Raw genomic sequence first — 27,322 nt, forward strand, 5'->3', positions numbered from 1 at the left:
ATTCTTTGGCACTCAGCCTTCTTTATGGTCCAACTCTCACATCCACACATGACTACTGGAAAAACCATAACTTTGACTATACTGATCTTTGTTGGCAGAGTGATGTTTCTGCTTTTTAATACACTGTCTAGGTTTGTTATAACTTTTCTTCCAAGGAACAAACATCTTTTAATTTCATGGCTGCAGTCATGGTCTGAAATATTCATAAAATTTTAGAGAGTGTTAGGAAATGATAGAGTATATGTTCGTGATAGCTTTGAAAATAAATATCACTTGATATAAATTCTGTTGGCTAATTACCTGCCATTGTTGTATGATAAACATAGAGTATTTGTCATCTTTGTGTTTACTGCTAATGTCATTTTTTTTAATGTGACTTCTGATAAAATAAGAATGAACTATCCTTTTTAAGTTTCTCAGCCCTACAAGTACAAAAAGTTATTTAACAATGTACTTTTAAGTCATGTTTCTAAGAAGTGTTCTCTAAGATTACAACTTGCAATAGGGCATAGACGGTTTGAAGGTAATTGAGAAGTGGTTTGGGAATACTGCTAATTGAAGGATTGGAACCAGCTGTGAGATTTAGGTAGGAAATTGTCTTTCCTTCCTGCAGTATTTTAAACATGTAACTTTACATTTTTGGAGGAAGATTATAAGTATTTGATAAATGATTTATTTTGAAGCTTACCTAGCATTTGTTAGCATATTGAAAAGTATTCCAGCTTAATAGTATGCCTCACTTAATCTTTTTTTGGTTTGCTTATGTGTGTTGTATCTAGTATAAGTTTTTTTTTTTTTTAGTTTTGGTAAATTACACATAATATGAAATTTGCAGTCTTAACCATTTTTAGATGTACAGCCCAGCAGTGTTATGTTGTTGTGCAGCCAATCTGCAAAACTTTTTCATTAAACCCATTAAATGACAACTGTCTATTTCCATCTCTCCCCCAACCCTGGCAACCACTGGTCTGTCTCTGTTAAATTGACTACTCTAGATACCTCAGATAAGTGCAAGTTATACAGTATTTCTCTTTTCCTCAGTTGCTTATTTCACTTAGCATAATGTCCTCCAGGTTCATCCATGTTGTACCATGTGTCAGATTTCCTTCCTTTTTAAGACTGAGTAATATTCCTACCTATATATATATATATATATATATGTGCATATATAGGTATTTTTGTTATTTCTTCATAAAAAATATGTTATGAAATGTAAAAAAGGTGAAAATATGAAAAATGTAAAAATATGAAAAATATGAAATTCCTTTATAACCAAACACATCATATTTTTGTTATTCCTTCATCCATAGATGGAAATTTGAGTTGCTCCCACCCTTTGACTATTGTGAATAAAGCTGCTTGGAACATACATGTGCAAATGCTGCTTTTCAATTATTTTGTGTATATATGCTGATGGAATAGCTGAATCATATGGGAGTTCTTGTTTAAATTCTTTGAGGAACTACTGTGCTGTTTTCCATAGCAACTGTACCATTTCCCTCCAGTAATTGATGCTTTTGAACTGTGGTGTTGGAGAAGACTCTTGAGAGTCCCTTGGACTGCAAGGAGATCCAACCAGTCCATCCTAAAGGAGATCAGTCCTAGGTGTTCATTGGAAGGACTGATGCTGAAGCTGAAACTCCAGTCTTTGGCCACCTGATGAGAAGGGTTGATTCATTTGAAAAGACCCTGATGCTGGGAGGGATTGAGGGCAGGAGGAAAAGGGGATGACAGGGGATTAGATGGCTGGATGGCATCACTGACTCGATGGACATTAGTTTGAGTAAGCTCCAGGAGTTGGTGATGGACAGGGAGGCCTGGCGTGCTGTGATTCATGGGGTCGCAAAGAGTCGGACACAACTGAGTGACTGAACTGAACTGAACTGAATGTATGTGTTCCAGTTTCTGTCCATCCTTGCTAACACTTATTTAGCTTTTCTTTCTTTTTCCCCATTAAATACTAGTATTGCATTGATTGTGAAGTGGTATCTCATTATGGTTTTGATTTGGATTTCCCTAAGGATTAGTGATACTGAATATCTTCTCATATGCTTCTTTGGAAAAAATAACTATTCAACTCCTTTGCCATATTTTGAAATGGGTTTTTTGTTGTTGTTGTTGAGTCATAGAAATTTTTAATTTGTTCTCAATATTAATACCATATCAGATATGTGCATTGCAAATATTTTCTCCCATTCTGTATGTTGCCTTTTCACTGTGTTAACTGTCTCTTTTGATGCCTTGGTGATTTTTTTTGAAATCTCAAATCTTGTTAAATTACTTTACGTGGCTCAGAGCTTAAATTTCAGATTCTTGGCATTGTATACAGTTTGGTTGATAACTGACTCTCTGGGCTAACTAACTTTCTGGGTTAACAGTAACTAACACACACACACACGCATATAACACCTTTTACACACACACACACACAGACACACACAAACACATAGACACACACATATGCACCACACACCCCCCCCACACACACACCCCGGAAATTTAAACTCCACCCAGACACACACACACACACATACACACACACACCCCGGAAATTTAAACTCCACCCAGACACAGACACAGACACACACACCGGAAATTTAAATTCCACCAAGACACACACACACACACACCCCGGAAATTTAAACTCCACCCAGACACACACACACACACACACACACACACACACACACACACACACACACACACACACACACACACACACACCCACACACACCCACACACACACACACACACACACACACCCACACACACCCACACACACCCACACACACCTTTTCCCTTTTTCTTGCCCGGAAATTTAAACTCCAGCCAGGTAAAACTATTTGCAGCTGAGAAAGTGTTAAGATTCACCTTATTTTATCCTAGATGTCCTCCGCTTTTACCTAGAAAACCTCTGTTTTTCCAAAGGCACCTCAGACATCTCTTTCATGAAACCTTTTCTAATCACTCTCTACTTTCCCAGGCACATGGGATTCCTCGGCGCAATGGAATTGAGTGCTGAACCCTGTGTATCCTGCCACAGCCTCTGAAAGATTTTAGTTTGCTCATTTGTTTACCTAGTTGTTTTATTTTGTTAGCTTGACAGTTCTTTGTGAGCAAGCTCTTTGTTATTGGTCTTTTTATTTTTAACTTAGTTCCTGGTATGTTGTATATGATTAAACACTCAATAAATGTTAAGTGAATGTGTGATTAGTAAGTGAAAGAGTAAATGAATTAATTCTAAGAGTTACAACAGAATGGACTCTAATTCTAGTTGCTTGTGATAATCCAAGCTAGGTTTCAACAGTACATGAAACTGGAACTTCTAGATGTACAAGCTGGATTTAGGAAAAGCAGAGTAACCAGAGATCAAATTGCCAACATCCATTGGATCATAGAAAAAGCAAGAGAATTCCAGAAAAACGTCTACTTCTGCTTCATTAACTACACTAAAGCCTTTGACTATGTGGATCACAGTAAACTGGAAAATTCTGAAAGAGATGGGAATACCAGACCACCTTACCTGCCTCATGTGAATCCTGTTTGCAGGTCAAGAAGCAACAGTTAGAACTGGACATGGAATAATGGACTGGTTGCAAATTGGGAAAGGAGTATGTCAAGGCTGTATATTGTCACCCTGCTTATTTAACTTAAATTCAGAGTACATCATGCGAAATGTTGGACTGGATGAAGCACAAGCTGGAATCAAGATTTCAGGGAGAAATAACTAGCCTCAGATATGCAGATGACACCACCCTTATGGGAGAAAGCGAAGAAGAACTAAAGAGCCTCTTGATGAAAGTGAAAGAAGAGAGTGAAAAATCTGGCTTAAAACTCAACATTCAGAAAACTAAGATCATGGCATCCAGTTCCATCACTTCATGGCAAATAGATGGGGCAACAATGGAAATATAGTGACAGACTTTATGTTCCTGGACTCCAGGGCAACAGTGGAAACAGTGACAGACTTTATGTTCCTGGACTCCGAAATCACTCTGGACAGTGGCTGCAGCCATGAAATTAAAAGATGCTTGTTCCTTGGAAGAAAAGCTATGACCAACCTAGGCAGTGTATTAAAAAGCAGAGACATCACTTTGCCGACAAAAGTCTCTGTAGTGAAAACTATGGTTTTTCATGTATGGATGTAATCGTGTATGAATGTGAGAGTTGGACCATAAAGAAAGCTGAGCACTGAAGAATTGATGCTTTCAAATTGAGGTGTTGGAGAAGACTCTTGGAAGTCCCCTGCACTTCAAGGAGAGCCAACCAGTCAATCCTAAAGGAAATCAGTCCTGAATGTTCGCTGGAATAATGAGTGCTGAAGCTGAAGCTGCAATACTTTAGCCACCTGATAAAAAGAACTGGGAAAGACCCTGATGCTGGGAAAAATTGAAGGCAGGAGGAGGAGGGGACAACAGATGATGAGATGGTTGGATGACATCACTGACTCAATGGACATGAATTTGAGCAAGCTCTGGGAGTTGGTGAAGGACAGGAAAGCCTGGCATGCTGCATTTCATGGGGTCACAAAGAGTCAGACATGACTGAGTAACTAAACAGCGAACAACAACAATGGTACTACACTGGTAACTATTTCCAGAGTGGCTTCTGGGAGAAAGTAGCACTCATTTTCAAGCTCCTTTATGGAAATCTCCATTTTCTGCCTCAACTACTAGCTGCTTTGTGGTAGACATTTATTACTGAGGAGACTTTTTTTATTTTGGCTCGAAGTACTATACATATCTAACTTTTAAAATTTATGACAAATTATTTCAGAAAGGTTATTAATGATTTTCAATTCTTTTGAAAACACTGTAAGGATGTATGTACATCAGATGGAATTGCTCATGTTATTCCAGATATGTTTGCTATTGTTGTTCTTATTGAGGTAAACGAAAGAGCCTGGGAAATAATCCTTTGGTTGGCATTTAAAATCAAACCAAAACAGAAACTGATATCTTTTTCCATCTTCCATTAAGAGTGTAGCTCTTGTTATGAATTTTGGCAATAAATGACTTCATTGAGGTCTTGTAGTTTATGATGTCCTCTGGCAGGGAAATCTTGAAAATGTTTTACTGTTATAGCAAATTTCACACTAAGCCATATTTCAAAAAGTCATTAGTAAAAGTTCTGGACAAAGAACAGTCACCATCAAGTGGTATGCTACCAAAAGATGGATTGCTACTATTTTAGATGATTTAGTTGTGCCAATTATATGGGCTTTTTATGAGTTATGTCCTACATGATTTCCAGTAAAACTTTGATTTTAAATGTAAACAATATTTATTTAAATATTTAATTTACTCCTAATGTAAATACTAAGTTGTTCTGTGTTCTTGTAAGTTTTTTCTTTAAATGTCAAAAATTGTCTATATATAGGCACATTCTGCATTGAGTTCAGTGAAATAATTTTCATCCTTCCTTTTGGTGACAGTGTTTCTCTTTCCTGAGTGATAAAATAGTCATTGGTTATGAAATGGTAGTGTAATAGATTCTTGTCTAAGTGAAACATTTGAACTGTTCTCCTGTTTCTTGTAAGAGTATTCAGCACCTTTACATGAGTTTTTGTTACTTACAAATATTATTAGCTGCAGAGGAAGCAGTGGTTTACATAATTAATGTAGAGGTAGTCCAGAATTCATTTGTTCAACTTTTACATTATTTTGAGATTTGTGTTGGAATATTGGTATCTCTGAGATTGGTGTGTGTAGGGCTTTCCAAGAGATAGGGAAACATACTGTAATATCTTTGTCTTGAAATAAACTGCAAACTCTCCTGCACTTCCTTGGGTTACTGTGAGGTCAGTGTTTTTGTGCAGTGCCTCTGGGTTCCTGATCTCCTTTACTGATCAGTGGTGCTATTGAACTATAACCACTTTCAGAGGCATACAAGTCTAAAACAAAACCGCCTTTATTTCTCTATACTTGCAACTTTATATGTGCTTTTTTAGTCTGGGACAGGACTTCTTCAAAGGTTTTTACTTCTTCAAAGGTTTTTATTTTTGGAAAATTGTCAGTTATCTTTGACTGTCACTCAGCAGACTCACCTGATGGCTAGCACCTACCTGTTCTTCTTTATGGACATAAACACTAATGTTTGAGGTAAATTAAAGATTACCTAATTTGATTTACAAGGTAGACATTGTAACAGCCATTAATTCACTCTAAAAAACTTTTGTGCGCCTGCCACATACCAAGTGTTTTATAGATTAGGGAACTAGAGACAGTGTGTGTGTGTGTGTGTGTGTGTGTGACCTCACAGTCTTTGAGAAGTATCTCTTTTGCAGTTTGGTTAGGGAATGGTGTGGAGAGAGAGGTCAAAAACTACAGTGTATTATGATAGGTTCTGTGGGGCTTCCCCGGTGGCTCAGTGGGGATAGAACCCACCTGCAATGCAGGAAATGCATGCTGACATGGGTTTGATCCCTGAATTGGGAAGATCCCCGGGAGGAGGGTATGGCAACCCACTCCTGTATTCTTGCCTGGAGAGTCCCATAGACAGAGGAGCCTGGTGGGCTGCAGTCCATGGGGTCGCAAAGAGTTGGACACGACTGAAGCAATTGAGCATGCACACACGAGACAAGGTGAGGTGGTTATGGGAGTACATTATTCTTGCCTGGAGAATCCCCACGAACAGAGGAGCCTGGCGGGCTACAGTCCATGAGATAGCAAGGAGTTGGACACGACTGACTGACTAAGCATAGCACAGCGCAGAAGGGTCATTTAACTCAGAGTTTGAAATCTTGAGAAATGCTTTCAGGAGTAGGTCACATCTGAATTGAGTCTTAAAGGGTGAGTAGAAATTAGCCAAATTAAAGAGGAGGAGAAGCCTAGAAATAGACTAATATGACCAGAGAGACAGGAGCTATGGCTTAGAATAAATGGTGGCTGTCACTTATTGAGCACCTGCTTTGTGCCAGACTCTGTATTATGACCTTTAAAGCACTTACTTCACAATAACCTAAGGGGCAGATGTTATCCTCTTTGCAAATAAGGAAACCGAGAGTCGTTACTCTTCTGAGGTTATGACAGGGTTAATGAGTATCAGAGCTTGATTTTAAAACCCTAGATTTTCTGGCTTTTTGTCAAGGCTGATTCCTCCCAAGAAGGAACATTTTTCAAGGTGGAGGAAATAGTTATGAAGTTATCATGCTGATGAAAGGTCAGATGTGCAAGTTAAGGTCTGTGAAGTACCCTGGGGCATTAATAGTATTTATTCATTCAAGAAATATATACTAAGAGTCCCTTAAGTGCTAAAAACTCTGCTAGGCATTAGGAATTAAATGACAGATGCTTAAATGGTAGCGGTAGAAGGTGAAAGAAAGTAGAGGCACTGAGTGTAAGTGTAGTGTGAGGAAAGAAAATATAAAGAAAAGATAATGATACAGCAGTAAACATAGGGGGAAATTAGTGTGTGCGTGTTTTAATATGGGAAGTACTTTGATCATATGCTGAGAAGAAAGAGCCATAGTAGGAGAAAGATTTAAGATAAACTAAAATGAACTGGTGATTGATTAGTTCATCTGTGATCCTGAAGAAGGAGGGAAGTCAGAAACCAAAATCTATAGATTGCACATGTTTAATTAAGTAGATTGCAAGATAGTCCTAGCATGAACTTGTAATGACTGTAGAATTTTAGTATAGTTACCCTACACTTGGATAATGGAGACTTGATTAAACAATGAAACCTCTTACGTAAATGATCACTGTGACCTCTTATGTCTGGTTTATGTATCCATTGTCTCTGTTCCTCCATTGATCTGTCCATACCCTTTCTAACGTAGCATGCTGTTTCCCTCTTGGGAGGGGAGATGATTAGAGGCTGTGTCTAATGCCACTTAGCATCTGGTATAATCTCACTTTAATAAAGGCTTTTTGAATTGATCAATCACTGAATTCCATATTTGTACCATTTGAATATTAGTTTTTTGTTTTTTCATCTTTTATGGGTTAAAAGGTATATATCCTGTGCAAATTCTAAGACAAATGTGTTTTCTATTATAAGTTCAGTGCATAAATACTTTAAGGTATGCCCAAGTACCAATGAAAAGAGGACTTTAAGAATTTTCTGTATGGAGAGGATCTTAAAGTTTCATACAACCTAAAGAATTTCTTCAGTTCAGTTCAGTCGCTCAGTCATGTCTGACTCTTTGCAACCCCATGAATTGCAGCATGCCAGGCCTCCCTGTCCATCACAAACTCCCGGAGTTTACTCAAACTCATGCCCATCGAGTTGGTGATGCCATCCAGCCATCTCATCCTCTGTCATCCCCTTCTCCTCCTGCCCACAATCCCTCCCAGCATCAGGGTCTTTTCCAATGAGTCACCTCTTCGCATGAGGTGGCCAAAGCGTTGGAGTTTCAGCTTCAGCATCAGTCCTTCCAATGAACACCCAGGACTGATCTCCTTTAGGATGGACTGGTTGGATCTCCTTGCAGTCCAAGGAACTCTCAAGAGTCTTCTCCAACACCACTGTTCAAAAGCATCAATTTTTTGGTGCTCAGCTTTCTTTATAGTCCAACTCTCACATCCACACCTGACCACTGGAAAAACTTGACTAGATGGACTTTTGTTGGCAAAGTAATGTCTCTGTTTTTTAACATGCTGTTTATAGATTGGTCATAACTTTCCTTCCAAGGAGTAAATGTCTTTTAATTTCATGGCTGCAATCACCATCTGCAGTAGTTTTGGAGCCCCCCAAAATAAAGTCAGCCACTGTTTCCCCATCTATTCACCATGAAGTGATGGGACCGGATGCCATGATCTTAGTTTTCTGAATGTTGAGCTTTAAGCCAACTTTTTCACTCTCCTCTTTCACTTTCATCAAGAGGCTCTTTAGTTCTTCAGTTTCTGCCATTAGGGTGGTGTCATCCTCATATCTGAGGTTATTGATATTTCTCCCGGCAATCTTGATTCCAGCCTGTGCTTCCTCCAGCCCATCATTTCTCATGATGTACTCTGCATATAAGTTAAATAAGCAGAGTGACAATATACAGTCTTGACATACTCCTTTTCCTATTTGGAACCAGTCTGTTGTTCCATGTCCAGTTCTAACTGTTGCTTCCTGACCTGCATACAGGTTTCTCAAGAGGCAGGTCAGGTGGTCTGGTATTCCCATCTCCTTCAGAATTTTCCACAGTTTATTGTGACCCACCCAGTCAAAGGCTTAGGCATAGTCAATAAAGAGAAATAGATGTTTTTCTGGAACTCTCTTGCTTTTTTGATGATCCAGCGGATGTTGGCAATTTGATCTCTGGTTCCTCTGCCTTTTCTAAAACCAGCTTGAACATCTGGAAGTTAGGTTTAGCTTTTTAGAGATATAAGATATATTTATTATCAGCTCAGCGTAACCAATTGTAATCTATCTAGAAGTTCAGAAATGGTATACTCACAATTTTTACTTCCAGTTTTTTAAAGTTTTGTGTTAAAAAGCCAGTGATACAACTTTTAAAAATTAAGTTTCCTATGAATGTATGTACTTCCTCTCAAGTGTGGTATATTACTTTTTAACGTCATGGAATTTTCTTGTTTCAGAATCCTGTCCGAAAGATCCCTGACTCCCATGAAATAACACTAAAGCATGGCACTAAGACAGTAAGTTTTAAAATTTTATTTATTTTCCTTCAATAACAAGGCTCTCATGGAAAAGTGAACTAATATGATATACTTATAATAAGGCCATTATACAATCAACTGATATCACAAAGAGATTGAGATAGACATTTCCTTAATGATGGACATTAAGGAAAACAGATTACCTTTCTGTTCAGTCAAAATAGCCATTGCATTTCATTTACAATAGGAACACTTATTCGTTAAGGAAATTGTTATTTTTATTGTTAAGGAAAATTGTCATTGTTATTGTTGGCTTTAAAACCTCTTTCTTCAATATAGGAACACTGTAAATGAGAGAAAGAAATGAAACTCAAATACTTTTTTTTATTATGGTGTGGGAAAATTTCTTGTTACCCTTGGCTTCATTTCTGTATCAGTAAGAGGCCTGAGTTCATTTTTTAGGTGGATGTTGAGATAAGAAATGAACATAAGCTTATTATGACTCTAAAGATTATATTCCTTATATTTATGGGTTATATTTTATAATTGTCACATTTATTTATGTTATTTAAAAATTCAGTTCAGTTCAGTCACTCATTCGTGTCCGACTCTTTGCTACCCCATGAACCTCAGCACGCCAGCCCTCCCTGTCCGCCAGCCAACTCCTAAAGTCCACCCAAACCTGTGTCCATTGAGTCGTTGATGCCATCCAACCATCTCATCCTCTGTCATCCCCTTCTCCTCCTGCCCTCAATCTTTCCCAGAATCAGGGTCTTTTCAGATGAGTCAGCTGTTTGCATCAGGTGGCCAAAGGATTGGAGTTTCAGCTTCAGCATCAGTCCTTCCAATGAACACTCAGGACTGATCTCCTTTAGGATGGACTGGTTGGATCTCCTTGTAGTCCAAGGGACTCTCAAGAGTCTTCTCCAACACCACAGCTCAAAAGCTTTTAAAATTTTAATTTAAAAATTAAAGCAGTTTAAAAATTTTGAGGTGTAAGATGAAATTATTTTGCCACGTTACTTCAGTCATGTCCAGCTCTTTGCGACTTCATGGACTGTGCTACCTCATGGGCTGGAGCCCGCCAGGCTCCTCTGTACTTGAGATTTCCCAGCAAGAATACTGGAGTGGGTTGCCATTTCCTTCTGCAGGGAATCTTCCTGACCCAGGGATGAAATCCACATTTCTTAAGTTTCCTGCATTGGCAGATTGGTTCTTTATCACTAGTGCCACCTATCTTATTGTAAAAAAAAGATTTTAATAGTATTTTATTAAAAATGATAGTTGAATAAATGAAACTTGCTTGTGAATGAATAAAAGAATAAAATTATCTTGGTTTCCTTTTATAATGAAGCAACCTTTTTTCTATTAGATATCTGACATGTGAAGAAGTAAAATCCCATAATTAGGCAGAAAAATATCAATCAATAGAAATAGGTTCAGAAATAATGCAAATGATAGAATTAATAGTCATGCATGCTAAAATAATGATATTTTCCCCAATGAAATTTTTACTTTTGAGAATATTGTTTCCATAAAATGGTTATAAAGTACAGTGTGTTTATTATTATTTTAAATGAAGTAAACAGTATATATTATAAATGTCTTAGCTTGATTTTTGCTATGGTAAATATTGACACACATAACTTGCATAAACAGATATTTTTAGGGGTTCTCAAAAGATTTTGAGTGTAAAAGTTCTTGAAACCAAAATATCTGAGAATTGCTGCCTTTCATTGCTGCCATTTCCATCTAGTTCTATATACTATGCCTACTTTTTATTAAGTCACATTTTTATAGTTTTATTCTGAAATCATGAAAGAATTTTACTAATTTTCATGTTTTTTAGTAAATAAGAAAAAATATTACAGACTACTAGTACCTAAAAAGGAAGCTTTCATGTCATTTAGAGATTTTTGCAACTAATAGTTCTGTTAATAACAGATAAATAATATCTTATTTAAATATTCATGTTTTTTCAAAGCAAATTTTATCTTTAAAAATGTGTATAATTTAAAAAAAATGTGTATAATTAAAATTAAAAAATAAAATAAATGTATGCAATTTAAACAATACTTTGTTATTTTGCACTTTAAAAATCAGAGCTTCTAGTTGTACTATTCGGTTAACTTTTTTTTTCTTTGCAGTTCTGCTTTTGCACATGTATTTCAATTTCTTGGAAATAGGTCTTTTTTTATATGTCTGTTTTTTTTAAAACTAGTTTTTGTAAAAATGTTTACACATTCACAGAATTATAGAGAATGCTGAAAGGAATTCCCATATATTTGTCTCTGAGCCTTACCAATTGTTGACTTAAGGCCAATCTTGTTTCCTGTATAATAATAATTTCTAATAAACCTCCTTTCCCCCATGCCATCTGCCTACCTTGTGGGGTTGTTTTAAGCAAATTCCAGATTTCATATGATTTCTTCTGTAACTTAACATTTCATGTTTATTTAGAGAATTGATTTATAGTAACTTTCTTTATGGGCTTCCCTTCCTTTATTTCAAACTGTGATCCTTTTTCTGTCTCATATATGATAATCACATTTAATATGCAGTCCAAATGCAGTTCTTTCCTTCTGAGAGGCAGTAGATCCAGGGACTAACTGCATTGAGAAGAATGTTAAATACAGCTCAAGAACAGTGAGCTACACATTGGATATTTGTATGTGAGTTGGACCTCAGAAAGTTAACAGGGAAAGCAAATAGGTTATGGAACCAGTATAAGTGATATTATAATGTGGCCAGTTACTTATAAACTCATGTTTAAAAATAATTGTTTAAGGTAACTATACTTAGAGTCATTCAGCCATATTCACAAGATAATAATTTTCACTTTGCTCTATTTTGTTAAATTCATTTATGGTTCCTGTTCACATGACTCATTTTGGTAATTTTAGATTCATGTGTTCTTCATTTAGTAACAGTCAAACAGTCTTAAAAGGCTTTCTCAAAATCTTTTACTGAAAAAATGAATTGTTTTTAAGATGCTTACTTACATTCTAAGGCAACTTAGTATATCATATGAATTTGCAGTGATAGCTATTCAGAGTACATGGTAGAGAAACTGGGATGAAGCTGGTGATTAGATTAAATTAAAATAGATAGCCAGTGGGAGTTTGATGTATGACCCAGGGAACCCAAAGCTGGTGCTCTGTGACAACCTGGAGGGATGGGTTGGGGAGGGAAGAGGGAGGGGGGTTCGGGAGGAAGGGGACAAATGTATGCTTATGGCTGATTCATGTTGATGTATGGCAAAACCCATCACAATACTATAATTGTCCTCCAATTACAATAAACTAAAAAAATATTTTCTTGTATTTTAAGGAAATAATACTCATAATAAAATCAAATGATTTAGAGGGTGCAGTCCATTTTTACTTTTCATAAGTAACAGCAGTTAGTGATCTATATTTTCATTGCCTATAAAGTAGGAAGTAGGGTTAGAGAGGAGAAGGAAATGGCAACCCACTCCAGTATTCTTGCCTAGAAAATCCTGTGGACAGAGGAGCCTCCTGGTGGGCTGCTGTCCATAGGATTGCACAGAGTCAGACATGACTGAAGCGACTTAGCATGCATGCATGCATTGGAGAAGGAAATGGCAACCAGCTCCAGTATTCTTGCCTGGAGAATCCGAAGGACAGAGCAGCCTGGTGGGTTGCCGTCTATGGGGTTGCACAGAGTTGGACATGACTGAAGCGACTTAGCAGCAGCAGCAGCAGAGCAGCAGGGTTAGAGAAAGGAAATGGGGGTTATAATAGACTATAAATAGTTTCTCTCCATTTAATTTTTTCTTTTTTAATAACAGGTTTCTGCTTTGGGTCTGGATCCCTCAGGTGCCCGTTTGGTGACTGGAGGATATGACTATGATGTTAAATTTTGGGATTTTGCTGGAATGGATGCTTCTTTTAAGGCATTTCGATCCCTTCAGCCCTGTGAATGGTATGTATTATGCAACTTAATATCTTCATTTTTGAAGACAGAGTCTCTGGTCGTTTGAATTCCATTTATGATGATTTTTATCAGAATACAGTAAGTTTACATGACTGTATTCTACCTTTGTTATTCAGATGAAAGGAAAGTATGCCTTTTATTTTAGTAAGTTCCCTTTAGTTACATGAATCTGTTCTAAAAACATTTTCTGTCTTTTGTTGTGTTCTCTTAAAATATTTTTATTTAGAAATTATGACTTTGTCTAGTTTACTTTAAAACACCTCAGCAGCTACTGTGCAATGTTGTATATATGTGTATAGCGTATGTTAAGCCCAGAGCCAAGTGCTCGTCGGTCCTGCACTGTGCAGGTGTGATCAGCTAGCATTGGATCATAAAGCCCTGTATGGGTTGCTACTGTAAGCCACCCTCTTGTTTCTGTTTTGGACCATCTTTGCTCTTTTAGCTTATTGGATATCAGAAATGGATTTTATTGGTTAAACTTGTTAACTTGCATGATGTATATTGTAAATGAGCTTTCAACGATGAGATTTAAAAATATTCAAGATATGTGGATTAGCTGAAGTTATTTGCACCCAGTTTCACTCTTACGTGAATGGGGTATAAATCTAGTTTTGTCTTCAACCTGAACTTGTAAGGGTAATGTTTCTTTGCTTAATCTCTACTTGTAAACTCTGGGTTCCATTAACTGTGTAGAGAAAGTTCCTATCTCTGGACTGTTGAGTGTTTGCTTCTGTGAACCTTTTGTGATGAAAGTGATGGTTAGAGCATCTAAACGAGATGCTGGGATTTTTCTGCAGGCTCTCTGAAGTAAAGATTTGAAAATTTGCTAAATAGATCATGTCAAAGAAATAATCAATTGGAAAGGAAAAGACAAAAAAACAAAAACAAAAAAATACAAAAAGCCCTCCAGTATCTCCAGTGATGGCTGTATTTAAAATAGCTCTGATGATTTAAAATAGTGATATTCATCTTGAGTTAGTATGATGACCTTTTGAAAATGTACATAAAATATGTTGTTTATACCCCTTTTCCCCACATGATAGTCTCTTGATACATAAAGGGACTATGCTTTCCTTCTATCTTTACAGCTATAACGTGACCTGTTCAGTACAATCCAGTGCTTTTTTTTTTTTTTTTAATTTGGATGTACCAGGTCTTAGTTGAAGCGTGTGGGATCAGTTCCCTGGGTTCCCCAGGGATCGACCCGGGTCGCCTGCATTGAGAGCATGGAGTCTTAGCCACTGGACCACCAGGGAAGTCCCTATCCAGTGCTTTGTTAATAATCAGCTCTGAAGAGAATACATGTCTCTTGAGTTTCAAGCCAGTGCTCTATTATTTATTAAAATGTGTCATTTGCTACACTGTTATAATGGAAAACGCAGGAAAAAACCAAGAATAAGCTTATTTTCTCTTCTGCAATTAAATTGTTGTATCCTGTATGTAATTGTAAGCTATCAAAGGTTTATATGGGAAGAAATAGAATTCTTGACAACATATAAAATTAATATAAAACTCTAAAATTGCAAATGTTATGTGAATATTACTCCTTTAAATCATGACAACTAAAAAAAAAAAAAATCATGACAACTATTTAACTTTGCCATCACTTGCTCCTGATCTCCAAATAATGTGACTCTCTCTGCTTTTTATGATTTTTTTTTGACTCATGCGTGTATGGTAAGTTGCTTCAGTCGTGTCTGACTCTGTGTGATCCTATGGACTGTAGCCTGCCAGGCTCCTCTGTCCATGGGATTCTCCAGGCAAGAATCCTTCATGAGATTCTCCAGGCGAGAATACTGGCATGGGTTGCCATTTCCTCCTCCAGGAGATCTTCCCAACCCAGGGATCAAACCCTTGTTTCCTGCGGCTCCTGGCATAGGCAGGCAGATTCTCTACTGCTGAACCATTGGGGAAGCCTTTTATTGACTCAGTGTATATTTTATTTCTATTTACCTATTCATCTGTAATTCACTTTTTACTGTAAACAATTTCAAATAGAGAGACAAATAGAGGGGTTAGTATAATAGCCATCTACTCTTTACCTAGATTTAGCAGTTATAAATATCTTTTTATTTATTTATTTCAGCTCATTTTTGTAATTTTTGAATTATTTAAAAGTGAAGACACTGTTTTTATATAACAAAACAGACTCATGGACGGGGAGACTCAACCAGTGGTTACCAGTGAGGAGTGGGGAGAGGGGTGACATAGGGGTAGGGTGTTAAGGGGATACAGACTACTGTGTATAAGGTAAATAGACAACAAAGGTATATTGTATAACATACGGAAATATAGCCATTAGTTTGTAGTAATTTTAAGTGGAGTGTAATCCATAAAATATTGAATTGCACTGTTACACACCTAAAACTAATATTATAAATCAACTATAATATTAAAAAAAAGACCTTTCATTTTGAAATACTTTAATGTGTTCCCTTTAAAATGACAGATGCTTTCTATGTAAATGTAGTTCCATTATTAATTTTAGCAAAATTCTTTAGAATTCCTCAATATTTCTAATTAATATTCCATATTTAAATTTCCTCCTTTGCTCTCAAAATGTGTTTTAATGCTGATTTGTCAGACATGGATCCAATCAAGTAATACACAGCACATCTATTTTGTACCTCTCTCTTTTTTTTTTTTTAACTGTATCTCATTTTATTTATTTATTTTTAAAAAATTTATTTATTTATTTATTTATTTTTTGGAGGCTAAATATTTTACAATATTGTACTGGTTTTGTCTCTTACTTATCTTTTAATCTACAGTGACCCTTCCTTAACCATTTTCTTTCCCATAGCCTTATTAAAAGACAGGTCTAGTTATCCTCTATGAGATTTTTCTGCCTGATTTTCTAATTGGATCCTTTTGATATCATCCTAGTTTTTTCTTTATCTCCAGTATTTCCTATAGAAGATCCAAAGGCTTGATTATAATCCATATTGTCTAATATCAGGTGGCATATATTATCTGGTTGTTGTCACTGTTAGTGACTAGAAATTAAGACTGATCCCTGGGGTAAGTTGGAATATCTGATTCCTCCATTGTAAAGTTAATATTACATACTTGAGATAGGCAAGAACTTTGTGGGAAAATACCTTGGTACCACATTAATATCCAGATTCTATTCATCCTTTGAATTAATAAGTTTATCATCCATTGATGATTCATACCTGAATCACTTATTTTGTTTCATTGAGGACCGCAGGATAGGGGTTTTCTAATTCTGCTATTTCATCTACTTTTACCTGTTGGTACTCTTCTAAAGGAAGTACTTTTCCTCAGTAACTGATATTAATTGGTTCTCCTGAAATACAATTCCTACTGAAGAGTCAGGATAAATGCTTAGTTATTACCCTTTTATTACTCATTTTTAGCTTACAGATTAGTGTTGTTAAATGAGTTGTTGCTATTGGTGGTGATGATTGTGTTTTATTTCTTTTGCAATTACCACAATTTATGATTTTAAAATTTTCCTGTGTTTCAGTCAGTTGGAGTCATTATTTTTTTTTGATGTTTAAGTTGTCCAAGATTTGGCCAGTGGGAGTCCCTGATTGCTTTGTTTTGACATGTCCTTATTAGTCTTTAAAAGCTTACTTATTATCCTAGTACATGCCTTTCCAAGTCCCAGAGTAAGGATTTTTCCACAGACAGCTGTTTTGTTGCGGGAGTGGTATTCAAGAGCAAATCTTGTTGCTGCACATGTTCACTGATACTGGAGTATCATTACTTCTTGACCTTTTCAGTTGAAAGAGGTGAAAAATATAGGTGTGTGCACTCAAATGAAGATATCATTTGATATTTTCAGTTCAAAATTTTAGTAAACTTTTAATTTCAGAATATTTTTAATTTACAGAAAAACTATAAGGTAGTCTAGAGCTCACGTACACCCGTAACCCAGTTCCTCTTATTATTAACATCTTACATTACCACGTCACGTTACACCTGTGACAAGCCAAGGTTGGTGCATTACCATTAGCTCAACTCTAAACTTTATTTGGATTTCACTTTTTATTTTATTTATTTATTTTTTTACTAGCACTCTGTTTCCAGTTTCTTATCCAGCCTCTCATTGCTTGTTTTTCTCTTATATGTTTCTACTGGACCTTGGAACTCTGGTTCCATGGCTAACATACTTTGTTGTTGTTTAATCACTAAGTCGTGTCTGACTCTTTTGTGACACCGTCCGTGGGCTGTAGCCCACCAGGCTGCTCTGTCCATGGAATTTCCCAAGCAAGAATACTGGAGTGGGTTGCCATTTCCTTCTCCATGGATTTCACTTTTTAAAAACCAATATCCCTTCTAAGATACTACATTGCATTTAGTCTTCAGGTCTGTCTAATATCCTCTGATTTATAATAGTATCTCAGTCTTTCCTTGTTTTTCATGACCTGGACAGTTTTGAGGTGTACAGGACAGGTGTTTTGTAGAATATCCTTTGATTTATTATTATTTTTTAAATGATGTTTTTCTCATGGTTAGACTGAGGCTATGGGTTTTTGGGCTGAATATCACAGAGGTGAAGTGCCCTTCTTACCACATTTCAGAGATACATGCTATTATGTTTGTAAGATTTCTCCACTGTAGAGTTACTTTTTCCTCACTTTTCCAGATGCCACACCTTGGAAGCAAATCAATAAATGCTGCTCACATTTGGGAGAGTGGAAAAATTAAGCTCTACCTCCTGGAGAGGATGATTATTACATAAAACACTTGGAATTCTTCTGTAATGGTCAGATCTTTGAGTTTTGCTAATTGCAAATTTGATAAATGTGCAGTAAGTTCTTATTCAATTAATAACTTGATAAATATTGCAAGGGGCAGACTTTGGTGTGCCGTTAGAAACCCTTCTTTTTTTGACTTTGATTTGCTAAACAACTTTTTAGATTAGGTTGTTCACTCCTGTGAGCATCTATGCATACCAATTACTCAGCTGAGTTCTTCTTTTGTCACTCATCTGCATTATTTCTATTTTATCTGCCAAGAAAACTTGAGGGAATCTGTTTTCAAGATACAAAAGCACAGTATGCTGTTTTTAGACCATCTCCTCACCTGTAATAAAAGATGTCAGAACTTGGCTGATATCCAAGAGGCAGCATTATGGTGAATAAGTGGGTGTCAAAGAGGTATTCACACCCAGAGGAGCCCCAGAGCCATTCAGGAGGGGAGGCAGAAGTTCTCAGTTTAGGGGTGAGACTGAGGCAAGGTGTGCTGGATTTGGGGCACCTCTGATTAATTTCGCCAAAGGACTGATGCTGTAATATTCTTAACCTCATTCTCACTCTCCTGGGACACCTTGAAAAGAGTGATGTTAAATGTTTTCTTGATCTGTCAATATAAAACTCAAATTAAAAAAAAACACTTGTTCAGCTTCTTTTTGAGGCATCCTTTGGTATTTTGAAGTCTTATTTAACTTTGTTTTGGACTTTTGCCCCATATCAATGTTAGATTTATGGATCTCTAGTTTCTAAAGTCTTCTTTTGTTATTTAGTGAAAATCAGTATCACATTTTCTCTGATCCAATCTGCTAGTCACTTTTTACTTTCTTTGTTTCCTCACAGATTCTTAATAATTATGTATTTATATAGATTTAAAATTTATTGATAGAATCCTTGAGATCACAAACCCTTCTGTTGTATTCTGTATGCAAAAAGAAAATGTAGATGAAGTAAAACTTTTCATAAAATGTTGAGAATTTTTGGATCATTTAGATAGCTCAAAATAAGAATTTTTTTAAAGAATTTATCTTCAGCCCACTTAAAGATGACTACTGTCTATTCTCTTCTTTTGAAAGCATTTTAATTAATGAAGTACTACATAAAGTTATGTTTTCATTCAGAAGTTAAAACATTTCAGATAAAACTAAACTTCTTTCTTTATCATCTTTATTTTAATATTTTCCCCAGATTTTATCACTGTTTACATTGTGTTAAATTCTTTGAGGTTTTTTCATGCAGATATCAACAGATATCAAATGTACATATCAAAAAACAAGTACATTTTATATTTATTTTCATAAATGGTATCAGGTGGTTGTTGTTCCATAATTTTTTCCCCCACTCACAGTATTGCTTGGAGATTTTTTTATATCACTACATGTATACTGCTATATTCTTTCTAAATGCTATATTAGCATACTATGTATAATTTACCATAGTTAAGTGGTTTTAAAGCTTTAATTGGTGTCAGAACCATATGAAGGGCTTGTTAAAATATTAAGTGCTATGCCTTACCTTTAGAGTTTCAAATTCTTTAGGTTTGGGGAGGCTAAGAATTTATATCTCTAACAAGTTCCCACATGCCACCTTGATCTGAGGACATACTTTGAACACCACTACACTGATTAGCTATTCTCCCCTTGATGGACTTTATGGTTGCGGCAACTTTTTTACTATTCCAAATAAATGATGACATGATTACTTCTATACCTCATTGGGCATATGTGTAAATTGAGTGTTTCTCAAGATGAGATAGCAAGAAATGAAATGCCTTTTGTGTACATTTTAAAATGTCGACATGGTCACATAACCCCCTTTTGATTATCCATTTTGTGAAATGTCACATGGTTTTATCCCTGGGAGACAAGGAGGCAACACAACTGTGTGTTTTGTCGTCTGTGCATAAATTAAGTAACGTATGTGCAGTGACCAGTCAGTGACAGACTTTGAAACAAGTGCTATGATTGGCAATTGATAACGATGCGCAGTTCTATTTATATAGTGATTTTTGGATTAACATGCTAGTAGTAAAGTTTGTACTTTATGTGGTTACTCACGGTTAGTATACCATAGGAACTGAAATTTGAGCTGTGTTGCTGGGATCTGGTATTATTTATCTAAACCATGGCAACTGAAATTCATACATATCAGAACCATGCAAAACAAGGGTTGCCTGTATTCGATATGAAAAATAAAAAAGAAACTCAATGGGATGTACAGAATGAGTTTTTTTGTTGTTGTTGAAAATAAATTATATCCCTCTACTATGATCATCTAGTCTGCTAATGATTAACAAGTTAACGATTTATTTGGAAACTTGTAAGCCTGGTATCTTGCTTTAAGTTCTGGGATAATAGTCAATAAAGTGTTTTTTAGTCAGATGTAACATAATTCAATTAATAGTATTGATTTAAATGATTATACATTTGCATTCACTTTTGAGAAAATTTTTTGCAGTTTTGTTACTGTACCATAATGGTTTTCAAGAGTTCATCATTTGTGTCAGATGTTGAACCTTTTCAAGTGGGTAAATTCTACTATTTTTTCATCAGGTGATCATTGTTTTAAAATTGCTATTTTAATGGATGTTAAAATAAGTTTCCACTTAGAAAGTCCACCAAAGTCTCATAACTGAAAACACAGTTGTTTTTGGTCATGCATTATAGAGACTTTCGTCCCAAAGCATTTTGTGAATGGACACTTAACTAGAACCACTCAATTGTATGAACATTCAGTGTGAAGTGAGACAGCCCTGCGTACTTCAATAATTTCTCAGACTTTGCATAAATACAGATTTCTCAAACTGGGGTTTATGGGTGTATTTTCAGAGGCTCATGAATTCTTTTCATTAATTTAAAAATGTTGTGTTTTTTTCCTGTTGCTAATCATTTAGCACAACCCTAATGCCTGCATTTGTTTACCTTTGTGTTTAAAATCATCTGGGCTCAAATGCTACTTTCACTTTCAGTTGCCATGGCCTCATGAGAAAGGAACAGAGACATCCTTCATATATAAATGATAAAAGCAAAGTGAAAACTTGTTTTGTCATAAAGTGTTATATGAACAAAGTTTCAAAGTAGTTATAATAGAGACAATTGGTGGGAAGATTGAGTCATCACTATAACTCAGTAAAACAGTGATGTGCTTGCACGAAGCAAGCTTTCATTAACTTGCTCATCTGATGGCAGATGAGAGGGCTATGGCCGAGGGCCGTAATCAGTTTATCTCACAATAGAGAGGCTGTTTCATTCTTTATAATACTGTTTCAGCAAACAGCATCTTAAAATTAATTTGAATTTCTTTGTTTCTTTTGTTTTAGTATTTACTTAAAAAAATTCAGTTTATTGAAGTTTAATTTATATACCATAAACTTCACTCTTTTTAAGCCTGCAATTCAGTAGTTTCTAACAATGGGGTTGTGCAACCACAATCTAATTACCATCACTCTAAAAACAAACCTCTTTCCCATTTGTGGTCACTGTCCATTTCCATCTCCAGCCTTAGGCAGCCACTCATCTGCTTTATAGGTGTGCTTTTTCTGGATGTCTCAGATAAATGGAACCATATGTGATCTCTTCTGTGATCTAACATGTGATCTTTTGCATCTGGCCTCTTTTCCTTAGCAGAATATTTTTGAGGCTCACCCATGTTGTAGCATACATCAGGACTTTTGTTCCTTCTTATGGTTGACCAGTATTCTTTATATATATATATATGTATGTATATATATATGAATATATATATATATATATGGAGAGAGAGAGAGAGAGAGTGCGAGTGCGCGCATGCTTTGTTTGCCCATTCACCATTTGGCAAGACGTTTGGGTTGTTTCCAGTTTTTGGCTATTATGAATAATACTGCTATTGAACATTTGTGTAACAAGTCTTTTAATGAACGTATGTTTTCATTTCTTTTAACATAAATTGGGAATTGCTAAGTCATAATGTAAATCTATATTTAACATATTAATAACTTGAAAATAACTGTTTCCCAAGTGGCTATACCATTTTAAATTCCCATGAGCAATATAGAAGGTTTCAGTCTTTCTACATTCTTACCAACCATCCCCCCACCCACATGCTGCATAGCATGGGGGATCTCAGTTCCCTGAAAGTGAAGTTGCTCAGTCGTGTCTGACTCTTTGCGACCCCATGGACTGTAGCCTACCAGGCTTCTCTATTCATGGGATTTCCCAGGCAAGAGTACTGGAGTGGGGTGCCATTTCCTTCTCCAGGGGATCTTCCCGACCCAGGGATTGAACCCAGGTCTCCTGCATTGTAGGCAGACGCTTTACCCTCTCAGCCACCAGGGAAGCCCCTGACTGGTGATTAAACCTGGGGCCCTGGGCAGTGAGTCCTTAACCATTGGACTAACCATTGGTCACCAGCATTTGTATTTGTCTTTTTGATGATAATCATTCCTGTGGGTATGGAGTGATCAGTATTTGCTTTTATAGTCATTGCAAATCTATACTTTGATAAGAGTTGTTAGAAAAAGAAGCCTCGTTATATATTCACACTCAGTCTTGCATAACGAGCTTTTATTTATTTGCAACTAATCTTGGGTATCATCAATAAGAAAGAAAAAGTTACAGGATAACTTCATTTGTAGAGTTAGTGCATGTGTGTGTGCTCAGTCACTTAGTCATGTCTGGCTCTTTGTGACCCCATGGACTGTAGCCTCAGGCTCCTCTGTTCATGGCGATTCTCCAGACAAGAATCCTAGAGTGGGTTGCTATGCCCTCCTCCAGGGGATCTTCCTGACCCAGGGACTGAACCTGCGTCACCTGCATTGCTGGCGGATTCTTTACTACTGAGCCAAGAGTTAGTAGGTTAATTAAATCACAAAAGTTATTCCTGGTATGTCAGGATAGTCTTGGGAATGACAGGACTTTCTTGTGGTTTACTAATTAGAAAGGAGGTTGTTGACATGCTCTGTGTAGAGGTCAGTGTGGGATTGTGTGCATCACCAGAAAGCTTTACTATGAGGTGAAAGATGTGTGGTTAAGTACAGTTAGTATTCTTTGATATATATGCTGTGTACCTGAATATATTGATATTTTCAGATATTTTCATTGTAATATTATATAAGCTTAAGGAATTTTTTTTTTTTTTTTTTTTTTTTGCTTAATTTCCTGGGTTTCTGTTAACCCTCTCTGTCGTCAACTTACACAATTTGTGTATTTTATCTCATTGACTAAAATCCAGTGACCTCTTGAGTTGTGTCTCAGATGTCGGCAACTCTTCAGAGACCTTTCCTAATAATCCTGTTAAAAGTAGCTCATTTTCCCACCTCTCTACCACCACCTACTCTATGCACTGTTCTGGTTTGTTTTCTTTACAGCAGAAATGACCTGTTTTTTATATTTGTTTACTTGTATTTCAATACCTGGAATAGTGCCTGTCATATAGTAAGAACTAGTTATTCATTAAATAAGTAGTAAATAATGGAATGCTTTCATGTTTTTCTCCACAAATATCTTTTTGTGTAGAATAAGAAGGCATTTCCACCAAGATGTACTCCCCCTTTTTTTTTTCCAAAAAGAAAGGAAGTATAAAATTTCTTTTCCAGTAAAATTGAAAAATTTTAACTTAAACCATATCAGTTCAGGGTAAATAAGGAGTCGGCAGTTTTTGAAATCTCTGGCTCTGCATTGTTATGATGCATTGGACTTCAGGTCTCGGGTTGGTATGTTTTGCTCTTTATGAGCTAAATAATATGATATATAATCTCAAGGTAACTGCTTAACGAATTTTAATGCATCTTATCATTTCCATTCATTTTATATTAAAAGTGACTGCTCCTGAACTGTGATTTCTACTTTTTAAAGTGGCATTTGTAGTCCTTGGCATATATCTGTTAGTTTCTTCTTTTGATTAAATAGTTCCAGAGTTCAAAGAAAAAAAAAATCCACCGTTAATTAATATTTCGTCTTCCTGAGTGAATGCTTGATTCAGCAATGTAAAAATTTCTATACGAGAAATCTAACGGGTGAGTCATTGCTCTGGTCATTGGCATGATGCTCTGCTTAAGCAGCTGACCTTGTGTCCTATCTGTCAGTTATCATGGAGGTAGAAGGAAGTTTCATTACTCTCCCAGACTTCTGTCGAAATATTTCCTCTCCCTCTTTCTTTTCTGTAGCAAACTGATTTATATTAAATTCACTTCTTCAACTAATCTAGAGTCAGTGTGCATGATGGATAAGAGCAAAGATTCAGTGTCGTAGAAATCTGCATTTGAATTCTGCTTTTACCAATTCATTTTCTGTGTGACTAGGCAAGTGTGATCACTTTGACCCTTGCTTTCTTTCCCTGCAAAATAAAATAATTCCATTTCTTTGGGCTTGTGATAATAATTGATGAATAATGTATGCAAAATGTGTGGCTCAGTGCTGGGTGCTTAGTGATGCACTGTAAATAATTATTATCTTAGTATTGTTTAGCATGAAGGAATTTCAGTACACAGACTCACACATTGTTATCTTTTATGTATTACTTCCCATTACTAAGATTTTGTTAGTATCCTAAGATTGGATTGTATCTCTAAACATTTAGGCTATTGTTTAAGCTATTTCTGTCCTAATTTTCTTTTAGGCCTACTGGCTATCCAGATCTATTATTTCTTCTCCATTTTCCTTTTCTTCTTTCTGACCTAGTTCTCTTTATCTTTTTTTTTTTTTTTTGCTACAGTCTGTGAGAATCTTTTAAATCAGTCTACTTTACTAATTTCTTACTGTTTTGATTTAGTTTTTCATGGTTTTTAATGAACTTTTAAAGATTATTAGCTCTTTAATATCACATTTATTGGGGTATAATTTATTTACACCAAAATTCATTTTTTTTAAGTGTACAGTTTTATGAGTTTGGGGAAATGCATAGTCATATTATCACCACCACCACATGGTAGTGGTGATATTATGACTAAGCACAAGTTATAGAATGTTCTTGCTATCCCAGAGAATTCCTTCTAGTGACTTTGCAGTCTTTCCTGTCTCCTGACCCTTAGAAAACCACTGATCTGATTTTGTTGTTGCCTCTATCAGCGGTGTTTCCCCCATTTTATTGTTCTGTAGTATTCTGTTGTATGAATATACATCAGACAGATTATCTGTTCACTAGCTGATAGACATTTGGATTGCTTCTAGTTTCCAGGTATTATGAATCAGACTGCTATAAATGTTTCCATATAGATCTTCTTGTAGACAGATGTTTTAATTTTCTTGGGTAGATACCTAAGAGAGACTTACTGGACCATATGCATTTTGTGTGTTAACTTTATAAGAAATTGCTTAACTTTTCCCAAGTGCTGAACCATTTTTACTTTCTTAGGAGCAGCGTATAAGGATTCTAGTCATTTCATGCTTACCTGCACTTGGTATTATCAAAATTTAGCCACTCTTTTCCATGTGTAGTGTTACATGCATGCATGCTTGCTCAGTTGCTTCATTCGTGTCTGACTCTTTACGACCCTCTGGACTGTAGCTCGCCAGGCTCCTCTGTCCGTGGGATTCTCCAGACAAAAATACGGAAGTGGATTGCCATGCCCTCCTCCAGGGCATCTTCCCCACCCAGGGATCGAACCCATATCTCCTGCATTGCAGGCAGATTTGTTACCCTGAGTCACCGGGGAAACCTGTAGGTGTTGTATAGTTGAGTTTTAACTTAAATTTTCCTGATGACTGGTGAGCATCCTTTTTTGTTCTTATTTGTGTTATTTTCTTTGGTGAAGTGTCCAAATCTTTTGTACATTTCTAAAGTTTAGTTGCTTTTCTTGGATTGGTTTATAAAGTTCTTTATAAGATATGTTTATCACAAATATTTCCTCTCAGTCTGTATATTGCTTTTCATTTTCAGAATAGTGTCTTTTGAAGAGCTGCTTTAATTTGCTTTTAAATATCACTGTCTGTCCTTGCCTATTTTCTGCTTTTGTTAGTATAAACCATATTTTCTGGAAACTTTTATAAATAGGAAGATTTCCACAAATATTTATTAAATGAAAAATAGTATTCAAACAAATCTGATTTTTATAATATGCAGCTTATATGTTTCTGTCTTTCTGTTACAAAGGAAAGTTTAAGAGATTCCATCTTGGGATTGGACATAAAATTACATAGGAGTAATGAAGAACTTCTACTTTCTATAATATGGCAAAACAGCATGAATTGCTTTTATAATTAAAAAGGTATGTTATACTTTAGAAAACAAAAGCTAACAGAGGCAAAATTAAATGACAGATTATAAGCTCATAAAAAGTTGACATACATTTTGAAAGCAGTGGGCTGCTAGCTATACATAATACATGAGTTTCTACAAATCAATAAAGAGAAATATATGAAAATTAAAAATTTCAAAGAAAACAACAGATAACAGCATAAGAAATGCAACTGACTAATAAACATTGTACTCAACTTCAGTAACAATTGAAGAAAAAAATGAAAATCCCCCTGTAAGATGGGCAAAGATGAGACAGATCTCTATTATCCTATGTAGCAAGAAGACAAATTTGGGGAGAAAGAAAGGGTGGGATATCAATTATTAAGCTGTTTTTCTAAAGAACAATTTGATAATATCTGTCAAGATGTAAAATGTAAACTGTGTTGATAAGATCTGGAGAAATAAGCACTTTCAGGCATTGTTGCCTGGAGTGTAAATTAGTTCCATTCTATAGAGGGCAATTTGGTGTTATCTTCTGAATTATAAACATGGATATATACTCTTTGACTCAGGAGCCCAATTTAAGGAGCTTCTCTGACAGATATATCCACACATGGAAATGACCAAGGAACCCTGTGTCTGCTTAGTAGCTCAGTCATATCTGACTCTTTGTGACCCCATGGATAGTAGCCTGCTAGGCTCCTCTGTCCATAGGATTCTCCAGGCAAGAATACTAGAGTGGGTTGCCATTTCCTCCTCCAGAGGATCTTCTGACCCAGGGTTTGAGCCCCCATCTCCTGTGTCTCCTGTATTGCAGGCAGACTTTTTACCCACTCAGCCATTAGGGAAGCCCAGGGACAAGTTTATTTTTTGCAGCATTGTATAAAATAGCAATGGATATGCTTTCTTGAATTTTAGTTTTACAATGCAGCAATG

The 27,322-nt window shown here is 36.0% G+C and overlaps 1 protein-coding gene across 1 annotated transcript in view; it reads left to right on the forward strand.

Annotated features, from left to right (window-relative positions):
• Nucleotides 1-27,322, forward strand: part of WDR70 (WD repeat domain 70) — a 274,164-nt gene that overhangs the window by 47,134 nt on the left and 199,708 nt on the right. The window contains exons 6-7 of the mRNA XM_065905250.1: nt 9,534-9,593; nt 13,366-13,499. Coding sequence (XP_065761322.1) covers nt 9,534-9,593; nt 13,366-13,499 — 194 coding nt within the window. The remainder of the gene's footprint in view (nt 1-9,533; nt 9,594-13,365; nt 13,500-27,322) is intronic.

This window comes from Muntiacus reevesi, chromosome 14, assembly GCF_963930625.1.
Source record: "Muntiacus reevesi chromosome 14, mMunRee1.1, whole genome shotgun sequence".
In the NCBI taxonomy this organism is placed as follows: Eukaryota; Metazoa; Chordata; class Mammalia; order Artiodactyla; family Cervidae; genus Muntiacus; species Muntiacus reevesi.